At 41.3% G+C, this 27,362-nt stretch overlaps 1 protein-coding gene across 5 annotated transcripts in view; it reads right to left on the bottom strand.

The window, feature by feature from the left end:
- SATB1 (SATB homeobox 1) overlaps positions 1-27,362 on the bottom strand; it is a 100,371-nt gene that overhangs the window by 25,532 nt on the left and 47,477 nt on the right. For all 5 annotated transcript variants that reach the window (XM_055570024.1, XM_055570025.1, XM_055570023.1 and 2 more), the window contains 3 exons: positions 23,950-24,404; positions 16,171-16,383; positions 8,119-8,274 (listed from right to left, as the gene is read on the bottom strand). In XM_055570024.1, the coding sequence (XP_055425999.1) occupies positions 8,119-8,274; positions 16,171-16,383; positions 23,950-24,404 (824 nt within the window). The remainder of the gene's footprint in view (positions 1-8,118; positions 8,275-16,170; positions 16,384-23,949; positions 24,405-27,362) is intronic.

Below are 27,362 nucleotides of genomic sequence, written 5' to 3' on the forward strand. Positions count from 1 at the left end.
AAATCCTACATCAGATTCATATTCCCAACATAAGTTCTTCCATCTCTCTTTTAGGACCGTTCATTGATGTGAAATTTTAACAGTGCAGTTTCTTCCAGAGCTATTTTTCTATTGTCATTTTGCATAAATGCATTTTCATAGCTCATTCATTTCACAGGGCCTTTATTTTCATTTCTCATATGAGGGAAAAAGAAGATAAAGCTAAAATAAAACCTACCTTTACTACCCAAGCCATAAAAGACAACTGGTGCGACTTTTGAGAAAACACTTTGTCTTTTCACTTGGCAGCCTGTTAAAGAACTATATCAGTGTTATAATTACACACGAAGTTTAGCTGAATAGCATTCCGTTTTGAAATTCATTCCTGCTGAGAGTTAAAATCCCACTGGTCTGGTCTATTCCCTACTCCCATTTTGGAGATATTGGAGCCTGTCCTTTAACTCTTCAACTGTCCAACTAATTATATTGGGTCGGCCAGACAGTTCTGTTTGGGTGGAAAAAATCTGAACGAACTTTCTGGTCAACCCAACAGAAGGCTTCCAAAAAGAGGAACTTTCATAAGATATCCTGAGTCTACACTTTTCAACTTATATTACATTTTGGAACAAAAGGTGGCCTTAGAATACAGTAGATTCTACAAATACACACTCATACCCTAGAACGCATCACACGCTGGCCTGCCTTGAAGGACCCGCTCTGGGTCACCTTCCCCAAACTTCCCCACGTGCTCATCCTATTTAGAGAGCTGGCTCAATAGTCACAAACTGCTTCTCTCCAAATCCTGAGTAAAAAATTTTTATGCCATTTTTTGAAAGCTGGAAAACTGGGCTTAATTAGTTACGATTATACTTGTTACATGGAGAAGGCAATGGCACCCCACTCCAGTACTCTTGCCTGGAAAATCCCATGGATGGAGGAGCCTGGTGGGCTGCAGTCCATGGGGTCGCTAAGAGTCGGGCACGACTGAGCGACTTCACTTTCACTTTTCACTTTTCTGCATTGGAGAAGGAAATGGCAACCCACTCTGGTGTTCTTGCCTGGAGAATCCCAGGGACGGGGGAGCCTGTGGGCTGCCGTCTATGGGGTCGCACAGAGTCGGACACGACTGAAGCGACACAGCAGCAGCATACTTGTTACAATGAACTTACTAAATGGGAGAATGAGGAACGCGTATTTACATGACTCCAGTTACTTAATCTTAAATTTTAGAAGAAATTTTTAAAGGATTTTCAGGTGGCAATAAGATAACCAAAAAGGTGTGGTTTGACTTTCTGAAATAAACAACAATATCAAGTGTGTAGAGGGAAAATACCCCTTTACGTGATATTTTAGCCAAAAATATAACCAGCAGGTAAGTTTCTATTGAATAATTCTGAACCTACCTCTGTGATCAAACCCCAGATTAATTAAAATACATGCTTGTTTTTATAACATAGAAATGTGAAAAGAGCTTATATTCAGATTCACAAATATAGTTCTTAAAACACTGTAAAACATACAATCATGTACCTTTAAACTGCTATATTATGTCAATGTTTATGTATTTAAAGATTAAACTTAATCGCAGAAGTCCTATTTAGCAATCAAGTAGACCACAGCGGTCCCCAACCTTTTTGTGACCATGGACCGGTTTTGTGGAAGATGCTTCTTCCAGAGACTGGGGGGAGGGGCTGGCTTCAGGATGACTCAAGTGCATTTCATTTCATTTATTGTGCACTCTATTCCTATTATTATTACATCAACTTCACCTCCTATGATCAGGCCTTAGACCCCGGAGGTTGGGGACCCCTAGAAACATAAAGATAGGTCTACACTTTCGAAAACTAAGTCCACTTCCCTAGTGGTCCAATGGTCAAGACTCCATGCTTCCAATGCAGCGGGTGTGGGTTCCATCCCTGGTTGGGGAGGGGGATTGTCACAAATATACCATTGATACCATGTGTAAAATCGGTAACTAACGAGAACACCCTGTACAGCACAAGGAGCCCTACTTAAAGCACGGTGGCCATCGAAACAGGAAGGAAGTCCTAAAGGGTGGGGTTATATAGGTTGATTCATTTTGTTATACAGTAGAAAGGAACACAACATTATAAAGCAACTATACTCCAATAAAAAATTAATTAAAAAAATAAAAGCATAATTCAAGTTAAAAAAAAAAAAAAGTCAATCCAATAGGGATCCTGGTATTTAGACAGAAGGGACGCTTAGAGATCACACAGTGCGGGCCACCGCGCCAGATGGGAAGGGCGGCCCGGCCTCGTCACACGGGCAGCACGAAGCCTCCCCAGCGCGGCCAACCTGCGGTCAGCGCGTCCCGAGACGCTGCGCGTTAGGCCGCCTTACTGCACCCCTCGCCCTGAGCTTTCCTCAGGCCGCCTGCTCCTCCCTGGAAGCCAGTCCAGGGAAACCTGTATCTCCGGACGGTCTCCTCCCCACCAATAAAGGTAAGTGAAGGTAAAATAAGGCGCTAGGTGGAGAAGGGCGGTTCCCTCCCTGGATCCTGGCTGCAGGCAGTCAGCCCAAGGGACGGGGCTCTGGGGACGTGGGAAAGGCCTTCCCACAGGCTGCCGGGGAAGCACGTGGCTCCGGAAATCACGGAAGCCGGCAGGGGCTCCTGCGGGGCTGAGACAGGAGGCTGCACAGGGGAAATCGTGCTGCAGCGAAGTCTGTTACGAGAACATTCCAGAACAGTGAGTCAGCGCGGGGCTTCCACGTGAGGTTTCCACGACAGCAGTTTGATTCTGACAAAATAAAAGATGCCTTTGCTGACACACTGGAATACAGAATGCATCTGGTATACAGAATGCGCACAGTTATGTGATTTTTCTCCTGGATTTTAGCACTGTAGATTCCTATAACCAGCATTCTTAGCCCTATGCACAGAGGAGTCTGGCGGGCTACTGTCCATGGAGTTGCAAAGAGTCGGTCACGACTTAGAGACTGAACAACAAACAGCAGCCCTATTTCCATCGGCGATGATGTGTGATATCTCTTACTTGTGTTTAAGGCATTCCAATCACCATCTAAGAATTTCCAAATCCAAAGATACTTTTTTTTTTTTTTGCCTACAAGCCCAATGAGCACGAAGATGTTCCTTCTCCTTCACTGTCCCTTCTCTCTCCCATCCTACAGGTCTGACAATGACAAATGTGTCTGAAAAGCAGGTAAAAGAGTACAAGAGGCTTTGAATTATTTGGTTGCTTTAACTGGCATGCTATTTTCACAGAGGCAGAAATTCTTTTTTTAGTTCAAAAAACCACATCCATTCACCAAAGTTGTTGCAGCCAAAGTGTCCAGTAACTTGCCAGGACCGGCGGGTAGAGAGTGCAAACGATTCTACTGAAAGCATGTTCGGTCAAATAGAATTTCCATCATCTGACTGCTTTACCTAAAAGAACTACCCTGTTCAATAAAGCACCAGAGAGAAATCACTTTCTAAATGCAAGCGGGAATGCAGCTGCACAGTGACAGCCCTTCACTCCCACAGCATCACTGCATCTGCAAGCCCCACCTCCGCAAACGCAAAAATCAATGTAACAGCTCGATGTACAAGGCGAGGCCTACAGCGCTGCTGATGCCCCCTTGCTGGACACACACCTGAAGTCTCAGAGCTCTCAGGGGGTTTGCTGTGGAATAAAATTAGATTCCAACATCTGCCACCATTAAGGAAAGAATTCCATTTCCATCTCCCATATGAAAACACTATAACCACTGAACAGTAACTGAACCTTGATACTGTAATGGTTATTACCCAAATCAACTATTTTTTTTAACAGTAAAATTAGCGAATTCTGCTCCTGTAATTATTTGAATGTTATCAGACTAAATGTTTGATAAAATTCCAGTATGATTCACTTGGAAAAAAAACGGCTCCTTATTTGAATACCCAGAATATAAAGTGTATTCATTTGTAGCTATTCGCATTATGTTTAAAGCATATCATCTTTTTAAAGTTTGCATTAGCCTGCTTTCCTACCCAAGCACAAAAAGTAGCCTGCCTTCAGTCTGCACTTGCATATTTTACCCAGACATTTCTATTAGAGTTAAAAACAATCTCATTTCTATTACTCATCGAGGAGAAAATGTAATACCTGTGCAATGGTGGGATCTGCAGAGTTGGTTTCTTTTCCTGAAAACGCTCTGCTGCGTCAGTCATCGCACACCACAGTTACTACGCATCTGGCTCCACAGCTTTCTAGGGCTGTGCTGTCTTTTAAAGGAATTCTGCTGCCTGCCATTGAGGCAACCCACCTAAAGCTTTACCTTGTAAAATGAAAGGTATCTGAGATACATAAATAGGTAAAAAATAAGTCACTCTGTGTGAAGGTCTGCGTCTCTAGCTTAACACATTACAAGCCATTATCTGTTTGTGTTACAGCTTTGTAAGCTTCAGTGCTCTTCCACGTACAGGACAGCATAAGACCCCTCCCATCCTCCGGTGCTCTAACGCCAGTGACAGGCTGGGGCCACGGCCCCTCTGAGTCCTCACCAGGCTCCCCTCCCGACACCCCAGCCCCAACCAGGCATGAAGAAGCTCGGGTTCCGAGCACCCTCCGATGGCAAGAACCCATAATCCATGAATATGTCAACGAAGACAGGAAAGCCCCCACCGTTTTGACCACTGATTAGTTCAGCATCCCGAATTCCTCTTTCCTGGAAGAGGGGAGCTAACTTTGGTCCTGATGCTACCTGGAACCCTGAGAAGACACTAAAATAGTGATGCAGAGAACTTGGGGTTGGCTCTCTTACTTGTAGTCAAGTGACCCTCGCGTGTAAAAAGAGGAAATCAATGTTACAGCTCACAGGGTTACTGAGAACTAAATGCAGCAATATACAGTACACGGTGGGGTCTGGCACAAAAGAGGTGATGAATGTTACGCTGACAGAGAGAATCAGGGCCAGACACAGAAGCGGACGGGCCAGAACGGGCTCACGCAGGGGCGCCTCCAGCTCTCCCCTCGGAATCTGGCGGGACCCGCGTGCTGACGGGCCTCGGCAAGGGCCTCGGCAAGTGCCTCCAAGGCAAAAGTAACTCACAATTTGAGAATTCTGACCACGCAACAGGTCAGTCTCATCTGAAGAGTTTTGTTTGTTTTGGTTTGTATTCCAGTTTTTATATTTCCTTCACAAAAACTACGGCAAGAGAACATAGCCTGTCAAAGACTACCTGCCCTTGTTAAGCCAGGCTTCCTCTCTCAGCAATGTATACCGTTTTTGGATGGTCTTATTTTTCGGCAATTATCAACCTTTAGATTTTCATTAAGAGGGTAGCTAACATCTCAACTGAAGAATGAAGAGAAAGTGACAAAAACGCTTTTTAATGAAGTTCCAGTAAATTAGTAGTTGGGAACTGCGATGTGAGGGAATGAAAGTTAACAGTCTGTTGGACCCCAACAGTCTACAGCTGGCCCCTTGGATTTTCTTCAACCAGTACCGAGAAGATAAGCCAGCAGCTCTGGGGGTTCCGGGGAACACTTCATCATGGCAGATACACAGAAGCTGCAGCTGACGTGGTTGAAAGTGACTCATGGGGAGCTTTGTAGGACAGGGACACAAAGCAAGGATGCCGAACCCAGAACATCACTCACGTGACACTATCAACCCATTGCTACCACTGTCCCTTGGACTGCAAGGAGATCCAACGAGTCCATCCTAAGGGAGATCAGTCCTGAATATTCATTGGAAGGACTGATGCTGAAGCTGAAACTCCAATACTTTGGCCACCTGATGTGAAGGGCTGACTCATTTGAAAAGACTCTGATGCTGGGAAAGATTGAGGACAGGAGGAGAAGGGGCAACAGAGGATGAGATGGTTGGATGGCATCACCGACTCAATGGACATGGGTTTGGGTGGACTCCGGGAGTTGGTGATGGACAGGGAGGCCTGGCGTGCTGCAGTCCATGGGGTCGCAAAGAGTCGGACATGACTGAGCGACTGAACTGAACTGAACCACTGTCTGAATGGCTCCAAAATCAGAAACTCAGCTTAGGCGGGCAGAATTGGGGTACTGTTTAAAAGAAAGAAAGAATGAAGGTAGCCAAAACACCACTTCAGAAGGAGATATGCTTTCGTAAGACAGGAAATGGGTTGGCGGGGGGTGTGGGATAGGGATTAAATGACAGATGCCAACTTACCAGAAAGTTTTAATATCTATTTCTGTTTGTGGGTTTGAAGGCTGCCCCTTACTGCAATCAGTAATGCATGTTTAGTTTCTCTGTTTATCTATTTTGGAGATTTGGGGAAAGTGTTTGGCCTTATAGGAAGACAGTCTGTTAGTCTTGATAATTTAATTGGAAAGGTCAGAAGAGCTGTGTAATCACAGAGAAAGGTGGGACAAAATATGTTGCACTAGGAGATCCTCATCCCAATTATACTAAATACCAGGAAGGTGCGGGTGGCGGGGGAGGGGAACGGGCACACAGGACACCTCTCCTTAGCGCCGAGTCTTGGCATGTAAATGAGGACATCTGAAGAAGCACACAGGTTTGAAGCGGCTCTAACATTCTATCATAATTAGAAACATTTCAAGAGCCCTGTAATTTCCAATCAAAATTACAGTAATTTCCGATATACAAGCCATGATTCATGACAGAATTTTACATTCCATGAGAGATTACGGTGGCCTGATGTATGACACGCCGGGTACGGCACTAACATAAACAATTCAGTTTAATGTTTAAACAGCACTTGATGTTTAGAATCTCACAATAAAAGAAACATATTATTGTAGAAATTATCACTTTGACAGTGATTGAAGGGTAGGCAGGCATGTGGCCTATAAAGCTATAATTTTTACAGTCCACAGCTTGAGTTTAACCATTTTTATATAACATTTCCAAGATACCCCTTAAGTATTTCAGCCAGCCTATAACTTAAACAAGAACAACCTCTTCTCAAGCAAAACGCCCATCAAGGACCACTATTAATGTTGCTAGAGTAAAATTCCAGAAAAAGCTAATAATAAAAGTATTATATTATAAATACATCACATTGTAAATGAGTCTCAGGATGGTATAATCTTGTCAGAAGTTGACAGCAGCCAGGCTATTTTAAAAAGGAGAGTTCACTAATGATAATGAAATGTATTTGTCTAAAATTTGACTGCCTCTCAGTCTCACTTGGATAGTGTTATCAAGTGAAGTGAAAGTTGCTCAGTCGTGTCCGACTGTTGGTGACCCCATGGTCTATATGGTCCATGGGATTCTCCAGCCCGAATACTGGAGCGGGCAGCCTTTCCCTTCTCCAGGGGATCTTCCCAACCCAGGGATCAAAATCTTTCTGCAAAGAGGAAGAGACTTCAGTATTCTTCCAGTCCTTTACAAAGTATTCCTGGCTTTGAACAAGAGCTTGTAGATAACTGTGAATTTGTTCATGTAGATGGCCCTATTTGATAAACTTAAATTACCAATTTATAACAATCATACTGATAAAAGACTGCATTATCTATCCTTTTTTATGTCATCTTGTAAATATTTGTAACTTCTCCAAATTCAATTCTATTCATTTATAATTCAGAAGATTTAGACAATTTTTCTAACTATAATTAAAATTGTGTACCATATCTCATACACAGTATCTAAAAGATTTAGACAGTTTTTCTAATTGTAATTAAATTTGTGTCACATATATATGCATATAAATGATTATTAATATGCAAAGACAGATACGTGTGTGTGTGAGTCTGCTTTAATAAGTGCGCCTAATGGTGGCGGATGCCAGAGTCGGAACAGAAACGAACTACAGCGTTCACAGTATTTTAGGACGGAAATCAAAGTCACCCAAGTTCTAATGAAATAATAATAACTCAAGTTATTTGTTCCACTACAATAGACCAGATGGAGAAACCTCCTACACACTGCAATACTCTTCTGGAAACAACTATTAACTGACTGAGGGATTTACTGAGAAATCTGTGATTTGGACGACGGCTGCTGGAGGAAACACAATCGAGTATCTATTACCTGAACCTGAACCCTGTCTCACCCCATAGCTGTCAACATGCGTGGAAACCACGACCTCTCAGGGACACAAGGTCAAGCTGCAGACAGATACTCCTTGGAATGCACGTTCACAGGCTCTGCAGGCCAACAGTCTGCACGCCCAACAGAGGAGCTTACCTGGCTTTTGGTAGCTGCCACCTTTGCAAACAGAGCTTGGGAAACTTTAGCACGCTTCATTTCCTGCTGAATCTCGTCGTAAATGGAAGCATTAATGCTCATGGTACTGCTCTCTGGTTTCCCATTCCTCTCAGTGGCAATAGTAGCTGTTTTCACCTACAAAACATTTTGAACATGCCTGTCATTTACCATTGGCCAAATGGTTTTGAAGCTTCTCAGGCTCAGCATCCAAACTGGACATTGCTGCTCCTTTTATGATCAAGGTGATCAACAGGGCAGTCATTCAACATTAGTTATTAGCTGGAGATCAGATTGCTTAAGGTAAGGAAGTCATACTGTCACAGGTGATTGCATCTGTAATATGACAGCAACTGCCAGCTGACGACCAGGAGTTACAATGCCATCAAGTACGTTTTCTGGAAAGCAGAATAGTTTCAAAGACTTGAAAACCCTAAACTAATTGTTACCCAATTACCTTCCATTGCAATTCTAACAAAGGAAATTCACAATTAAAACTGAAATGCACAGTGCTGTGTCTTTGTTGGGTACCTGACGCCTAACAGACAATCACACCACTAATAGCTATTATATACTATGGCCTTTTTAATTTTAGACTCTTTTTTTATGCCTTTTCCACTTATGTTTCATTTAAAAATCTTCCATAACAAAGCCATTTGCAGAGCTGCATATTTAAATCTTCTATCCATCCATGAAACAGGTAGAATGCCTTGCTTAATTATCATAAAGGTGGTTGCATTTTACAAGTGCATGTCCAAGCTGTTCCATGTAATTATTTCATTGCTTCCTGGCACCCCTGTATAACTATTTCCTTTTAACTTGTGGAACAAGACAATAAGAAAATATTTTACAATATTTAATAGAACATGACTGCAAGTCACACAAAACATATTCAAACTATATAATCTTGACTGAAGAATCAATATCAATCCCTTTGGTAAAAATGATAAGCAGATATCACCAGAAAAATGACAAAAAATTTAGGGGGGAAATCAACCTCAAAATTTACTGATATCATAATCTTTTTTAAAACTTAAAAAGCAATCCTTAATACTTTAAATCATTAAAATAAAATTTTGACTTTTATTATGCAGTTACAGGAACCAGCCTGGGACATTCACATATGAACCATGTAGCTGCTTTTTACTGGGAAACTGATGAAAATGTAAATGAAAAGTTACTGGAGATGCAGGACCATGTTTCTCCTGACAACATGACTCATCGAAAACCACTTTTCTTAGCGACCTTTACAGAATCCAGATTTCCGTTCTCTACAAACTGACCATCTTGATCTTTCCTTTCATCTACTATGAACAGCAGAAACTGAAGCTCACTTTAGGATAAATGAATAATTTGGGAGCCCTAGATGACATATTCTCCCAAACAGCAAGACTTCTAATCCTTATTTCACCTTGCCCTCAAATATTTGGTATCAAAAGAGGGGCAGAATTAATTATGTAATCTAATTCCCTGCACTTAGAAAGTAAAGATCAGCTTGCTTTAAAACTGATGCCATCCGACTCCCTTTCTAACTTGCAGCCAGTTAGCAAGACAACTCACCTCTGGAGGATGTGGCTAGACTCTCCTACTTGGACACTAGCCTTGGGAGCTCAGAAACAAGGATGCTGGGAAACGGCTGGACCGCAGCCCCGGGAAGGACACGGGGCCCACCGGCATCAGAGATGGCAGGAGGCTGGACTCACAGGTGCCCCCGCCAGCTCTGGGGCTCCAGTGGGCAGGGGCACTCAGGGAGGCAGTTAAGGACCGAGGCCACCAAGCATAGACACCGGCTTTGAAGCAATAATCTGCTAAACACCACTTTAGGAGCCAGAAGAGTTACCGCATTACCAGAAATTGCCTACAAAGTTGCTTTGGTGAGACTCACAACTTTGCTCTGGGGTGGTCTTGCTTTGAGGCAGAAGGATAGATTTGATCACTCCATGGGGTCCCTTTTAATACCTATTTTTCTCACTGCTTAAATGAAAGAGAAAAGAAAAGCCATTTCAATCGCTTTGAACACTGAATGTTATGGAAATGGAGGCATGGAGTCCAGTGCATTGGAAGAAATAGTTCCTTGGTAGTGATCTGCTTAGCAGTCGTTAAGAGGGCAGGCTTTGGAAACTTGGGAGTTGCAGTGTGTTTTGAAAGTAATTGTCATTCTTCTGTAAAAATGATGCTTGAGAATTTATCTTCGAGGTGGGCTATAATTGTTTGTTTCAACCTTGTGATTTTGCTTCTAAAATTTTCTTTGGTTTAATTTTTTTAATAAAGCAATTGCCACCTGAATCAACAATCAAACATTTTAAATTATTTACCAAAAGAAAATCAAACAACCATTTCCTAGCAGCTAACATAGTCAGACGTGGAAAAGAAGCACATGAAACTTTTTTTTTTTAAAGTGAGAGCAGTAACTTTTAAAAATATTAACGAATCGTATTACTCATTTTAAAAATATTTAGAAAAGCTCTTCTTTATCATCTTGTTGGCTCAGATAGGCATCTTATCAGAGATAAGCTATTAGAATTCTGGAATCACATTTTTTTCCCTAAACACAAGCTATTGCTTAAGGGGAACTGACTTGGACAGCTTTTCAAAAATATGAAAGCTGAAATTTTTTTCCCCAGGTAAAAATGGAAACAAAAATCTTTTATACCTCACTCTACTAAGTACTATTTTAGCTTAGCACAAAAAAAATCTTCTTTAATCCTGGTTTAGCTTTTAATATTATATCACACATTAAAATTCATAAAGTAGTTCATTCCAGGCAAAACAAACTACTCTCCAGCTCTTCTCCGCAAATAGCACAGGAGGTAAAATAAAGGCAGTTGCTTTCTGAATAGCTTTTATCAAGGTAGCGCACACCACTCCATCATTACAGAGGCGCCGGGGAAGTAGTTAAGAAGGAGCCTTCTGCTATTCACCCTCCCACGTGGGGACAGGGTGCGGCACGAGGGCCTGCTTTTTATTTCACTGAAATTGTGCAGCAGAACACAAATCTCCCCTGAAGGGTTCTTGCTCCTTTACACACTGCTGAATTCCTCAAGGCATGTACGACACACGTGCTATGCACAGAGTGGACACTGCTGGGGTCGCCCCGGCGCCTGTGAGCAGGCGCTGCACACGGGCACGAGGGTGTGCACACACACAAGTCAAAGTCTGATGCAGTTTTAACAATAATTATGATAATGAGAGAAACCGACATCAGCTGTTTATTATAAGCTGGGCACTGGGTTAATGCACATTCACCTGCGTAAGAGCCCTGAGCAGGTTAATATTAATGTTCTATCATCGCTCTGTTTTTAAATTGAGAAAACTAACAAGGGTAAGTCAAGTCATCTGTCCACGGGGCAAGGCTGAGGACTGAACTTGGGTCTAACAGCAATGCTTATCTTAGAAAACACCCCAGTACACTGGAGGGGGCATTACACAGGACTTCTTTATTTGGAAAAATTCTTACTTTTTAAGACATAATGCACCTGCTTTTTGGTGGCCCTTGGCTAAATCTAGCTCATGAACGTCTAATTTTTAGTAGCGAATGCTTTTATCATTAGTTTAAAAAATCCAGTCTAAATTTATTTTTCAAGTTAGGCAAACTATAAATGTTTTCTTAGTAATGTTATGTAAGACGTGTGCTATTTTGAGGAATTCCTTTTGGTGACAGAAAATAGCCTCCATTTTCAAATTTGTACATATTAACACTGCTTGGAGTATCACGGCTCTATCCTTTTATGCTTCCTTTTGTAGAAACAATATTGGTTATTTTCCAAATATGGACTTTTCAAAAGTCCTCTGGCTTTTAAAAGATGACTATTAAGGAGAAGTATTTTCCAAGCACATATGTGATCTTAACATAAAGCTGGTCAAGAGATTCATAATAAAACTTTAATCAAGTGTGAAGTTCCTGCCCATAACTAATGTTTTATTATATTATAGAAGAATTTGTTGTAAAGAGACAGAAGGGTGAAGCTACCAGATTAAGTTAATTATACTGTATATTGTGTCTATCATCTTTGTACATCTTCTAAAACATCACTATAAAATATCACAGCTTACTTCAGAAGAAACCAAAGAATTCCTTAAAGACATGTTAAAAAAAATAGGAAAAGTAATTATATAACTTATGTAAAAGTTAAAACTTGATAATTACAGGCTTTTGAACAGTCCTTAGGAAGACAGCAAATGCTAATTTAACTTCAGACATCACATATCTTAAAACACACAAATAAATCCATAGTAAGTGCACATCTAAACAGAAACCACCAACTTAAAATGGCTATGTTTGGTGGAATAGACAACTCCCAGAAAGTAATAGTTAATTACTACTAATAAAATTCATCTTGTAAACTCATCTGAAAAATTTGCTAAGTGATAGAAAAGAAACCTCTCAGATCAGGGGGCTTTGGAGGGACTGGTGTCTCCCAGATATTCCTTCTATCAAAGTGGCTCTTTCCTCTACAATCTCAGAAACGCCCACTGTCCAACGTCTTCCAAAGCAGATCCTCTATCAAACGGTCGATTTCATCAGGACAACGTTCTCACCTGTGTTCTTGTTTCTTAGCTGGTAACACAGATTCTCATCCTCTCTGACAGTCTCTCCAAGTTCCGTTTTCTCCTTTCTAAACTATGTTCTCAGGACGCGGCTTGAGGGAGGGAAAAGAGCCGCAGATTGACCAGAGGATCTGAGAACTAAGTCTGTGACTTTTCTCATCTTTCTCCCACCAAAAGGTTGGTATGAGAATTCCAGGAATTCATGTACATGAAGGTGCTCAGAAAGTCGGGAATCAGATATTCTTTTTTTGGGGGGCGGGGGGGGGGTGATGTGGACCACTTTTAAAGTCTTCACTGAACATGTTACAATATAGCTTCTGTTTCATGCTTTGGTTTTTTTGACCACAAGGCAAACAGGATCGTCTTAGCTCCCAGACCAGGGATTGAATCCGTACCCTATGCATCGGAAGGCCAAGTCTTAACCACTGGCCTGCTACGGAAGTCCCATGGTATCTGCATTTCTTGAATTAGAACACATACACTGTGAAAATATACTTTCAACAAAGCTCCTGGCGTGGCTACCTCTCTGAAGTATGATGGACAGGGGTGCACAGGGCCATCTCACCAAGGCAAGGCCAGCCGAGAGCCTCTGCAGGATGGTCCACGCCTTCCCCGGGGGCATCTCACCAAGGCGAGGTCAGCCAAGAGCCTCTGCAGGATGGTCCACATCTTCCCCGGGGGCATCTCACCAAGGTGAGGCCAGCCAAGAGCCTCTGCAGAATGGTCCACGCCTTCCCTAGGGGAGGCTCTCCTGAGAGTAAAGCCTGGGGCCCGGGGAAGCCCCTTCCTGCAGATGATTAGAATCCGAGCACCTCCATGGGTTAGGTCCTCGGTCTGGTACAAGCCAGGAACTTCCAATCATTCCCTATATGAGCTACATTCCCCAGGGAAGGAGCTTTAAGAGACTCCATTCCCTCATCAGGGGCCCTGGGTCTCTGGTGAGCCACAAGGGACCTCTGCCTACAATAGGCAGTTGTTTAGAAACAAAGCCTGTCCAGGTCCAATGCAAGCCAAAGACTTGTCTCAAAATAGCTTTCGAGTATCTTCACTTGGGGGGAAAAGAAATGCACAGTGATTTCATACAGACTCCGGCAAAATACAAAATGTAAAGAGACAGAATTCTGCCGTCCTTTTCTGATCTGTGGTTTCATCCTTTCCTCCCATTTTAGTCATTTGTAAATAAGCACAGGAAAACCTTACATGTGGTGCTGGTTCCCGTGTAAGCGCTGCGCTTCAGCTGCTCCAACAGCACCAACTCAACCGCTCTAACACCTGTTTTTCTAAATCCAAAGTACTCATTTACACGGACAATACATTTAATACACTAAAAACTCCCCCAAATGTAATTCATGGCGTCACTGCCAAAGGGTAAAAGGTGAGCACACCAGCTGTGAGGCCTGGTGTGATAAGTTAGGGAATGGGCAGGGATGCTCGAGGAGGCATACCCAGTGAAGCACGTAAGATCCCTGAAGATTTATAGGAAGCAGTGGAATAAAATTATTCACACATATCAGACTCATTGCAGAGTTCTGTTAAATGGACAATACTACTGTGCAAATAAAAACTTTTTTCTATGAAAGATCTTCATTAAGATTCTGCTGTATCCAAGTACATTCATCATTGGCTAAATATCCAGGCTAAAAGGCCTAGTCTCAACTCCTCTTGAGAACTAACACATCAGCTGAGGGTGGCTCAACCAGTTCATCAGTAATTCAGGCCAAAATAAATTATATTTTCTAACCCAACTTGTCATCAGAGATAGTCTTTAGATATACATATAGGAAAGCAACCTGAGTATCCTACAAGTATACCAAAATAAGTATCACAATTAAGAATTAATCTTATTTTGGCTAAAGAAAACAGTTGATGAATAAGGAGAGCAGACTCACATTTGAAAAGCAAATAAAAGCATTAAAATCCTAGAAAACAAAAGCTATAGTAGGGAACTACTAAGCCAAATATTTGAACAGATTAAAAAGCAAAAAAGCAGAAAGAAACTCAACAATTAAATTCACACTGGTCTTAAATAAGTCCTTCTTTTGCTAGTATTGCAGATTAAGTGATAAGTACAATAACTGCCCAGAGGCCTTCCAAGGGTGGCTGCAGCAGAGAAGGGAACGATGGTCAATTAACTCTGAACACCATGAACTGAGCGTTCAATCAAGCCCAAAGGAGAGTAGTTTTTGTTTAATCACTCTTACAAATGTCATATATGTACATAAAGAGTTCCTCGTTCTTATTTGTAAGGAGTATTTTACAGAAGCCCTGACAGATCAAATTCAATACGTGTATATGTAGGAGATGGGTATGTATGAATGTATATGGGAGCCATTCTTTTCTGCTAGAGACATATGTCTTTCCTACTCACAATTACAGTGCCTTCCTTACTCTGCTCTTACAGACATCAGGACCAAACTGATTTTCATTGAATAAAATGGAGAAAATGGACTTTTGTGACGTTTCTAAAAAGCAATCATTTCAGAACATCACAATATGCAGCTTAAGACCCTCCACAAGTGGCTGTATATTATGTCTATTTCTCATTTATGGAGTTTCTGTGGCAGTTTCATCTCTAGTGTTGAATGAACTTTATTTCTATACTTGGAAATGAATGGCTATTTTTTACTATGGATGAAATTAACATTAAGAGATAATTTCATTATGACATTATGTTACATAAGTACTTTAAATTAGTATTCCATATTCATTTTGTCATTTTAGCTGACCTTATTTTTAAGAACTGCACAAAACAGAAATTAAATGTGTAAGAAATACACTTCCTTGAAGATTTTAAGTCTAATCCACTCTCATGCTTATATCTAATAGTTTGTGCTGAAATTAACTTCTTGAATTTTTATAATAGTTATAAGGCCACCTTTTAAACTTGATTTAAAAAATAATCAAGGAAGGTGACTTTTCTAAAAAGTGCAAAAATGTGGAAAACAGAGAATGTGCCCATTTCTGGGAATATGGATGGAATTGCTTATCAGTCCATTTAAAGCTGCCTTTAAGGATTGTATTAAACTTAATTATGAAAGATTACAAACGAGATGATGTGTAATTGGTACCAGCTGCAGTTCGTATTGGAAAGCATAAATACAAATGGAATTATTTATTTTATTTATTTACTATTCAAATGGTGGTTCTAAAACTGGTAGGGATAAAATGGACTTCATCACATTTTCCTGTTGAGTTTAAAACACTTTTTTACTTAATAGTAGTACGGCTAAATATCCCATTTAAAGATCACTTTTCACCCCCAAAATGAAGCAACGCAAAGTGATTTTTCCCATCTAATTAGTAGCTTATTGTTTTTAAACCAGAGTTAGTGAGTTCAGACTAAATTCTCCTCAAGCAACTATGAATTACTGCTCCTTAAAAAATCTCCCTAAGCATCTTTCTATTTTCTTATTGAGAATCTTCCTTAGCCTTTTTTTTAAACAAAAACCAAAAGCAGCAAAGGATGAGGAAGAAAACAAGCCTCACCTGGGGAGGGCGGCTGGGCGGTGTGCTTATCAGGGGAGCAGGACCCATCGCCGAGGCCGCATTCAGGCTCCTCTCCCTTTCATCCTGGTAAATTCGATCTCTCTCAGCTTCCGGTAACTGCAAGAAATTCTGCATAGCCCGAAGGTTTACCAGCAAAGACTGGGATGCAGTCTTGGGATCCTCTTCCTTTCGGAGGATTTCTGAAAGCAAGCCCTGCGGGGAATGAACGGCACAGGGTGAGCGGGTCCCTGCCCGTCCGTGGGGATGCCTGCCTTTTCGTCTCCACTCTGCTCGGAAAATGAACAGTCAGAAGCATCAATTCTACATAGGAATATATTAGTTACAATTGAAGTGGTGGAGAAGAGAGCCTCAATTGTGTTCTTAATTTTATTAAGCGTCTGCTTTACACATAACATAAACGGCAACTGCCTAATTGGTCTCCTTCCTCTGAGCAGCTTAACTTGCCATGAAATCTTTCACAGAGTGAGGATTGAGGCAAGTTAGGAATAAATGAAATGCTCATAATATAACAGCACTGAACTGTACAGTTCTCAAGCTGCCTACACAAAGGCAGCGGAATGCCAACAGCCCAACATGTAAAGATGCAAAGCCATTTCGAGAGAAGCAGGGTTTACAAAGAAAAGACTCGAAGATGAATCGTAACATACTAGGAAAGAGTATCACTAAGCCCTCATGTAAGAAGGACACGAGGTTTTCATAGGCGAGAATTTTACGTTATTCCTTGGTTTTCAAACGACTGGAGTCAGTGACAAGTGATTCTCTTTACCCTTAAGGAGACTATCCTGACAACCCCCACGCCTGCTATACACCACCCAGGAACAGGCTGAAGTTCTGAACTTCACAAACCACCCTTACATGAGATACATAACCCCTTCTCCACGTTGCAAAATACCATCGTAGTACGCCATGAAAAAGAATATTATCAAATTCTGTAATAATCCCATTTCTTGAGGAATATTTTTATTAGTGCTAGAAGAAATGCACAAACCATTATTAGTGAATGCCTTTCGGGTGCTCCTCCCAATTAACAGAGCATTGTCAACTACTTTAATTTTTGGAAGAATGTTTTTTTTAAGTGGGTGGTTTTCCACAATTCTCTTTAAGGGATTATATGAAATACAAGGATTAGAAACATTTCCTGCCCATTTGGTAAGGGCTGAGTAGCCCTCACCTCTTCAATCTCCTACATAAAATAATGCGGGGAATGCCAAGTCATGTTTGTTTCCTACATTTCAGTTTATCACAATATGGCTCAGGATAAAATGTTGTCAAGACCTCTTTGTAATTTGCAAATTTAACTTTCTGATAACCCTGAAAAAATGACGATGGGGTACATTTGGGGCAGGGAGGTAAAGTGTCAAAACAACCAAGCCCCGGGGTTAAACATTGGGGTTTTTTCATGGTTTTCCTAGAAGCACAAACCTGGTTTTGTTCCCAATTCCTCAGGGCTAATGTGGCCTATTGCCTCAAGATAACAGTTGGGAACATACAATGTAAAAGCGGTGTCCACTTTAAAAATGATCTGTAGAATGCTGTTAAAAAGAACCTCCAACAGGCTCAGAGGGCTCCAGGAGTTCACTCTGCTTTCTCACTTGGTCCACACAAGCGAAGCCAGCTTCACCCTAAGAAAGGAGCCTGAAGGATGAAGAGTGTGTGTCCTTTCATTCACGCTACTGACAGGTAATGCTGCAACTGTGTTTACACAAAAGCAAAACATCCAGTCAATTTAACTAAAATCTAGTCAAACAGGCCGTCAATCACCCAGCTATTTAATTTGCACAAGACCAACTAATTAGATTGACTGGGGTTTTGATACGTCATGTTGAAACCAAAAATGCAGGTCTCAGAAACAATCTTTAAAATTGGGTGTTAAAAAAAATTAAAAGAAAAAAAAAGCCCCTGCTCTCCAATCCTGCCCACCAAATGGGGATAAAAAATTTTAAAGATATTAAAAGATGTACTTGGCAAAGCAGTCTATCTTAACCATAGGGAAAGAGATATTAACATATAGTACATATAAATACAATGTTATAAATTCCTCAAGTAGAATAATCTAATAGCCTTTAATATTATCTCAGAACAATGCCTGCCACATGTTTGAAAAATATTTATTAAATGGATTATGTGTATTTGGAGCATAAAAGGAAAAAAATTACCAACAGGTGACAGAAACTTAAGAACAAGTTATGCTCCCCATGGGAAAATTCTAATAGTAATTATTAATTTACTCAAAGTAAGCCTTTAGTGAAAAGTTACGTGGCACTCTGTAAGATGTTTATATGCAGTAACTGTTCAGTAATTTAAAAAACTTTTGTAGCAACATGGGGACCTAGAAATTATACTAAGTGAAGTCAGACAAAGCTAACATCGCATAATACTGCTTATATGTGGGATCTAAAGTATGACACAAACAAACTCACTTACAAAGCAGAAACAGACTCACAGACATAGAAAAAAACTTATGGTTACCAAAGAGGAAGGAGGAAGGGGTAGGTCAGGAGACGGACTCACACACACACACTGCCATATCTAAATAACATCTATATAAATAAACAATATATACAGACATATAAACAAGGACCCAGTGCAAAGCATAGGGAGCGATACTCAATAATTGATAATAAGGGAAAAGAATCTGAAAAAGGGTATACACGTATATGTATGTGCATATATACACACATATATAAAAACTGAACCACTGTGCCGCACATCTGAACTAACGCAGCACCATAAATCAACTATAGTTCAAAAAATAATTTTAGCTCAAAAGAGATCCTATAAACATTTAGGACGCTATTATATTTGGGAAATTTGAAATTAGATATTCAGAGATCTCAACAAAATATCCTTTCTTTCCACTAGAGAACCACAGTGAGAAAACCAACACATGAAAAAATCCATAACGATATCAAGGCTTGTTAACATGAGACTGAGTCCTTCCTGTATAGCTTAAAGTAGCAGCAGGTCACTTGGGAGAGAATTTAGAAATTTCTCTAACCACATTTTGAGGTTGGCATGATGTCTCACTTGAGCATACAAAGTGTTTTCGGGGCAAAGCATTTTATTTTCACTTAATTATTCTAACAAGAGCAAGTACGGGTTTTCAGCTGGGATGTGTTAGAGGGTCTAGACTGAGATCGCAAATCCTGGGAGATTCCAAGAGCTCTAAAGCAGCCAGTGTAGACAGTCTCAGGTGTTTTACAAAACCTTCAGGGGTTTTTTTTTTTCTTTTTTTTTTGGCCCAGGCTTTCAATGAGGGGAGTGCCCCCTGGTGGAAATGCTTGAAAATATTATTAGAAAATGTTTGATTAGAATGTGTTAATTACTTTCCAAAAAATGACGTCACTTGAGAACATTCTGGACGCGAAACGAATGCCATGAGAATTACGATTTGGGAATGTACGCTTTGGTCCTGTTCAGGCTGCTGTGACTTGAGCAGCTGCATTTATGAATTCAAGATGTATGTGGTCTTGTTTCCTGTTTCTCATGGTTGAAAATCTAGCTCAGATTGTCACATTAGGTCAAGGTCATTGGTAGTAATCCCCCATGGTGGAGAGTAAGAAAGCTCTCTGATCAAAACTCTTCCTCATGCTAAAAATACAACATCTCACAGTCATCGTGTACCATGCTTTCTATCGCTGACTAACATACATCAATATTGTGCCCTACAGGTGCTCAATAAATCTGTTGAACAAAATTAAAATCATCAGTCATTAGTGTTTCCAAAAAGAACTTGGATTTTGTATGTTATATAGTGAGTTACCAGCAACTCGTGGATATCAATCTCAGGGGAAATGACAAGTTGCTTTTCATTGTACTCTGTGTCGTCAAATCGTTCAGCATGTGCTCTGTACGTGAAAACGTGAAATTATTCTGCGTTGTCATTCCACAACAGTTGTGAGAATTCCAATGTTTTCAATTAAAGAGTGAACTTGCTGATGAATTCCTAAACCTTTTTTATATTCCAGAAAGAGTTTACAAGTAAAATTCATTAGTAATTGGAAAAGAAAGAAAAACCTTCAATAAATACTATCAGTACTTCCAAAAGCTAATTATGAATTCTTGAAAACAGCAGATAAGCGAAAGAGACTGCCAATCTGAACAAAGGCCTGTCTGGCCTCCTGTTCGTCTCCTCTGTGAACATAATCACTGATTCAAATAGATTTTTATCAGCTTCATGGAACTTCAAAGCCCTCAGAAGAAAAATATGATCTGATGAAATCGCCTCCTAAAAATAAAACATGTAGCAAATTCTTCAGGGCTACCTGCCTCTGCTGTTGGGTGAATTTTTAATCACGTGTCCAGGTGAAAGACTACTTTCAAGCTCCACCTACTGCCCTGGACTCAGGCCAAGCGAGTTATAAGCAGACACGTTTATCTCTGCCGTTTGGGAGGCCAAACCAGAGCTCTCAAGTTGGGGTAATAGCACCTTTTTGCCTTTTATTCAATAGTGATATGGAGAGTGGACTTTTCTTAAATTACACTGCGAAGAATTATAGGAACACAGTAGCAATTTCTGTTATACTTAAGCAGGCAAATTTCTCTCTACCACATAATTTACAGGACTCAAATTCAATAAAACATTGCATGATGGTCCATTACTGTTATCAGTTTTGAATAATCCATCTTCATTCTTTATTTTACTGGAAAACAAAGTGTGCTGAAGACAAGCGGAGGGGGGTTAGGAAAAAAGCCGCTGGACGGGATCAGAGTTAACTCTGGGTTAAATTTTTTAAAAAAGGGGGAGGCGCTAAAGAATATATTTCCTTCTATAATGACCTTTAAATAGCAGTAATACAGAGAAGTGAACTGAAACGTATAAGTCTAGAAGCTTCAGCAATTAATTTTAGCCATGGGTTTCCATTAAAAAGACATCAAGTAGGCATAACTGAATGAATGGCAGATGCTAAGAGCTGGTATCTTCAGTAGCAATTAAAGAACATATGCCCCTCGATTCAGAAGGTAGAGAAGTCCTCAAAACAAGAAATTATACCAATTTCATCACAAACTTTCAGAAAAAGTAGACTTTTTAAAACCTTTTAGTTTTTAGACCTTTTAAAAAAAGTGATACATGAACATCTTAAGAGAGGGATAGATTTTAAATCAGGAGACCCAATTAATATGATGAGAAAATTCTCCAAAGAAGAGTTAAAACAAGAGATCCAGGATTTTAGAGTTGTACAGAGCTATCAATGGCTAAAACAGTCTCAGCTCACAGTACCATTATCTATCATGTGAATGTTTTCATGTACTGTTTATAGGGGGCCAGTGTCTTTATCTGATCACATCACAGAACTTTGCATTTGTATGTACATATTTTACATTCATTTTTTTTTAAACCTGGAGCTTGCACATTGTAACAAGCGCACACAAACGTGTGCGTGGTTTAACTCTGCAGAGCTCCTGCTCTATACATATGCATTAGCATGTGTATTTTCGTCCTCCACACGCACACCATGCACTCTCACGCTGCACCTGCTTTTATTGAAATGCATACACTTTGAAATAAACACACTACACGCACGCATACGAATGTATAATCATTAAAATAAATGCAGCTGCGTGTGTGCGCGTGCGTGAGTGTGGCGTTTCAGTATGACCACTGAAAAGACATGCGTGCGTGCATGCTCTAAAGCGAATTCCCCAAAAGTGGATCCTTAAATACACATTAAAAAATTACTCTCATTGAAATCAGACAGCTACAAACATGGCCAACATCCACTTTGACGGAGGAGTCCCAATTAGCAATATAAAGGTTTAAAACCAAACCCCTCTGTCACTGGGGGCTCCAGACAATTTTCCAGTAATGACTGTTTCTCAACTGGCTATTATTAATAAAGAGATGGATATCAAGCTGTACCCAGACTTCATTCCCCTCTCTCCCTCAAAAACATTAAGTCACTGTTTTCGATGTTAACCACAGAAATAACTATCTTTTGGGAGAGACTGATAGGGTATAAAAAAGGGAGAACTCTGACTTTTTCCCAGTAACAAATCCTACTGATATCTATGGAATCTGTCCACGTGAAAACCCAAGAAGAACAAATGGTCACTCTCCAGGGTGATGCCTGCCTGGGACATGTGAGCCCCAAAGATGAAAAAAATGCCCCAATGGAAGTGACCTAACCCTTCTCTCCTTTAGCTGGACACTCTTTACCAAATAAAACACACTTTCCTCGGTCCTTTAAGAAATAACAATTTGCTCAACTTCCAAAATTCACTCACAGTGAATCTGTGAGTCATCTGTGGCCATGTCAATGCTATATTTGTGGTCATTCAATTCAGTTCAACAAGCATCTTACTGAACTTTTATGCAGAGACCTGCCTGGTTTTTGCCCAGGACTGAGAACTTCTGGTAGTCAACCACTATTTACAAAAGTGATGCTGCTGCCAGAAACGGGAGTATCAAGGAGGTTGACTTGATTCTTTCATCTGTTCACTTCATTTTTCTAAAATAATGACCCTCCAACTGAATAGGGCTGTCAGATTAAAGGGACCAGCTAATAATGAATATGCTTTTAAGTTAAAGATATAAAACTAGGCAAGCACCTACAGTTTTGCAACCTGAGAAAAAACTTTTGAACTATCCCCTTAAACACAGACAAATGATATACAAAAAAAAGTTAAAGAACCCCAAAACAAACACGGAGTTAAAGGTTTTGTAAGGCCTCCTAACTTTCAATCCAGCGAAGGCAAGCCGAAAATAAGTCACAGCTGGGATTCTCCTAGGTATGGAAACTCTGCCAGCAAGGAATTAATACTAGATATTTTTGTACCAGGATTTTATTCTTATAATCATGTAATAAAATAACTTAAATATGAAAGGAAAGTATGAGTCAGGCTTAAAAAGAAAAAAACGGACAAAAGAAATACCAGTGGCAAAACAAGAAAGTTAAAAGACATCACGTCCTCACTGATAATCAGAGTTACACGTTCTCCTGGGTTATTTTTGTGTGTGTGTGTCTGTGGGTGCCTGGGCCAGAAATAAACACCATATATATTGTACTAATTGCCAAAAAAAGAAAAAAAAAATCCTCTCTTTCACTCTTTGTTTAGGGCTTTTCAAAAGTGTTTATCTTAGGCCTTCCCCTGGGTCACCCTCTCCAGGTCCTGCAAAGCATCCTCCCTGCTGATAGTATCTTCACAGGAATTTGCCCAGGAGGACAAAGGCGTGAAAGCAAGGGGTGTATGCAAAACTCAGTGAGAAGTCTCAAACAAGGCTTCCAAGGGCAAGCCTACCCGCTCCAGTGCCTGCTTTATAAAGTTTTACTGAAATACCATACCCACATCCATGCAACTACTTCTATGGCTGCTATGCCCTCAAAAACCTCAGATGTTTACTGTATGCACATTACAGAAGAAGTCTGGCTGATCCCTGCTCTAGGAAAGGAAGCTAGTCGGCTAGAAGCCTGGAGTCCTACCAGTGGCCTTGACCAAGTGCTGAAACCTTTCTCCCTCGGCTACGAACACTCTGTGTTTCCGTTAGGTAAAAGCATAGGTAATGTCAACTTGAAATATTTCTGACATTTGTTCTTTCAAGGCCCCTGATTCAGGATCCATCTGTACGTAGCCTTCTCTTGGTAGGAGAGGTTTCTGCTAAGGAGAGAAGCGCTTAAATGTAGGCACCCCCAGGAACAGATCATATTGAGGGCAGGAGAAAATGTTAACACTACACAGCAGAATAAAGGTGAGCACAGCCAGGATGAAAGAAGGAAGAGCAAGACAGAGAAGAACCACGTTCAAATGAACAACACTGACCTGAGTTCTGTTAAAAGCCACACGTGCAAAGACTGCCTGCGAGATGCCTGCCCGCTTCAGCTCATCACGCACCCACTGGTAGATTTCGGAAGACACCTCTGTGTTGGTGGAGACCTGCTGCTCCAAAGGTTTATTCATGGACCTACTGACGGGGGGAGGGTGGTTCAAGTACTGTTGGTTTAAGGACTGCTGGGCTAGAAGTCTGTTCACGGCATACTGCTGGTTCAGCAGCTGGGCCATCACCAGCTGCTGGTTGACCAGCTGAGGGCTGATGGGCGTCGACACCAGCCCGGGGTGCAGGTTGGGCAGCGGCGTCCGCACGGAGGGCTGGCTGCCGTGGGACAGCTGGGCCGGCGAGGGGGGCTGCTCCGCCGTGCTCCCCGGGGCGGGCTGCTGGCCGAAGCTGACGTGGTTGGCAGCCTGCTGGGACAGCTCCGACAGACTATCCATTTCCACTGCAGCGGGCGAGAGGGAAAACCACGTTAGCCAACGATACTCCGCACTGCTGAGGCGCGCTGGGCCTTCCCTAAGCACGGAGAGGCACGGGGCGCTGAAGGTCCAACGAAACCAGAACATCTCAGGACAGAACCCAACCGGCTGTGAGTGTACCTTTCTTTTCTGCGCCCGGCAACCAACTCTGAAAGGGGGAAAACACTTTCTAATGTTGTGATGTGGTTTAGATTTAAGGCCCGAAATCAATTATCTTCACATTCTACGTGACTAGTTTTGGGGTCAAATTATTATTCACTATTACTTCTGATCCCACGAAGGCTTATAAAAGCAACATTTATTTTGAAACGGCTTCTAGGGAAATTCCCTGCGGGTCTGGTGCTTTCACTGCCAAGGGCCTGGGTTCAATCCCTGGTCAGGGAACTAAGATCCCACAAGCCAGGTGGTACAGATGCCCACCAAAAAAAAAAAAAATTCTAGAAAAACCCTAGTTGCTTAGTGGTGACTAGAAAGAGTGAAGCTAAGAAAACATCATATGCAATTGTAGAGAAAAAGAAATATCCATATATATATATATATATATATATGGTGACCCCATGGACTGTAGCCCGCCTGGCTCCTCTGTCTACGGCATTTACCAAGCAAGAATACTGGAGTGATTTGCCATTTCCTACCGCAGGGGATCTTTCTGACCCAGGGATCAAACCTCAGTCAGTCTCTTCTGTCTCCTGCATTGGCAGGTGGATTCTTTAGCACTGTGCTACCCGGGAAGCCCTATATATATGTATATTTACAATGAAAAAATACTTGGAGATACATATATTAGACTCCCTGGTGGCTCAGCTGGTAAAGAATCCACCTGCAATGTGGGAGACCTGGGTTCTACCCCTAGGTTAGGAAAATCCCCTGGAGGAGGGAAAAGTTACCCACTCCAGTATTCTGGCCTGGAGAATTCCATGGACTGTATAGTCCATGGGGTTGCAAAGAGTCAGACACGACTGAGCGACTTTGACTTCACACATACATAAACTGTTACCACTTCAAGAAAAAGGTTTGAAAGAAAAATGATCTAAATATTATTTATGTTCAATTTTAAACCAGTTGTGAGTTTAAAAAAGTAATCCGTATAATCAATAAAAGGGGTCATAATGATAAGTAATGATAACTGAGTTCAGACTGAACCCTGGGCTGAGTATTTTACACGTCCCGCTTCACTGAATTATCGCGCTCAAGTTAGGGGCACGGAGGGCCGCCATCACCGCCTAGAATGAAGCAACCGATTTATCATTCGGCAAGCCAGCACGCCCAGAGTCGCAAAAATCCAAACGCTTCCTGAAGAAGCTGCGGCCATCACCAGACGCTGATGACAATCCTTCCAGGGAGAGGTGGGCAGTCATCCCCGCACCAGGTGATGTTGTCGCCGTTTCGCAATTAATCATCACCCACCCGGGATGCACGATTCCCCCTTGGCTAGACACCTCATGTGGACTGGCTGAGAGTGAGCAGTAAGGCAGTCAAATGCTTTGCGGCTGCAAGAAGAGACAGCTTTGATGCTCTTGAACTGAGAGCTGACGGTGGTAGGTAAGCGAGTCCTAAATAGCACACCATGGGGATCTCCTGGGGGCCCAGTGGTTAAGACTCCATACCTTCACGGCTGTGGGTCTAGGTTCGATCCCCAAGCTGTGCGGTGCAGCCAATAAATAAATAAATAAACAGTACACCATGCCTCCCATGTGTGGACTCTGGGTTGATTTTCATCATCATTTCTCTTTTTACTAAATATTCTGGCTTTATATTTAGAGGAACTGATCATATCGCTATAATCACTGATGTATGCAAAATATAACTAAAAATGGGGGAAGAAACTTCCATTTCAAGCAGTGCTATCAGCCCAAGTGGGCCTTTCACAGGGAATAGTAATTCAAGCAATTATTCCAAAAAATGATGTATTGTCTTCATTACAGCTCTAAGCTATAAAAGGCAAAGAATCTGTTTTGGTAGATGGATGATTTTGCTTCAAATATTAAAAGCTAAAACAGGCTCAAAATTCAGGTTCTCCTGCCTCTTAAAATCTTAAGGAGAAGTTATTATTGCTGTTTTATTAAATCAATGTAATGGAAGTAAACAGAGATAGACTGAAACCATGACATAATGCCATGCATATTAAACATCCCATTCCTATATTATTTTAAAACATTTATTTGGAAGGGGCAAGTATGTGAAAGAAAACGTTAATAGAAATTAAAACATTAACCTTAATCACAGGATTTGCTTCCACAAACACTAACAGACTCAACACGGGGAAAAACGTCATAATCTAAATTCTCAGGTACAACAAACAACTTTTATCTGTCACTTCACGCTGTAGATAATTTTAATGTGTTCCCTAAGTAACAAATATTGACCTAAAGTTACACGTTAAGATAGGAGGCGTGGCGTGTAGAATCGAGGAATGATGCAATGGTTCTTGGGTGATGGATGGTCCAGAGAGCAGCAGCCCCACCCAAAGCCCCCATCTAGGGGACTGGAGACAGCGGCTCCAATCATCACCCGATCTCCACTGCGGAGACTATAAATACAATTTAACGTCTCTAAACACTGGGTGTAAAATCTGGCACTCTCCCTTCTTCTCCAACAAAACCAAGAAAAACAAAAAAAACCAAAAAACCCCACAAAAGCATGACTTGTCTCTAAGAACCCACAGCCACTGTTCAGCATTCCAGGCCTGGTTAGGCCTTCACTGAGACGTTAAAAACGTGACACCTCAGGCCCCACCCCCCACCTCCATCTCCCGCGTGTCTGACAACCAAGTCAGTCGGGCTGATTTAAACACAAACATTTATTGAATTTAATTATCTCATTATACTCAGACCCACTCCCCACCCTCCAAGAAACAGTCTAAATCGATCTCTAATTGGGCAATCACAAGGCCTGGCTGCACACGTGACTTGGAGAAACCCCCA

Source organism: Bubalus kerabau, chromosome 2 (assembly GCF_029407905.1).
Source record: "Bubalus kerabau isolate K-KA32 ecotype Philippines breed swamp buffalo chromosome 2, PCC_UOA_SB_1v2, whole genome shotgun sequence".
In the NCBI taxonomy this organism is placed as follows: Eukaryota; Metazoa; Chordata; class Mammalia; order Artiodactyla; family Bovidae; genus Bubalus; species Bubalus kerabau.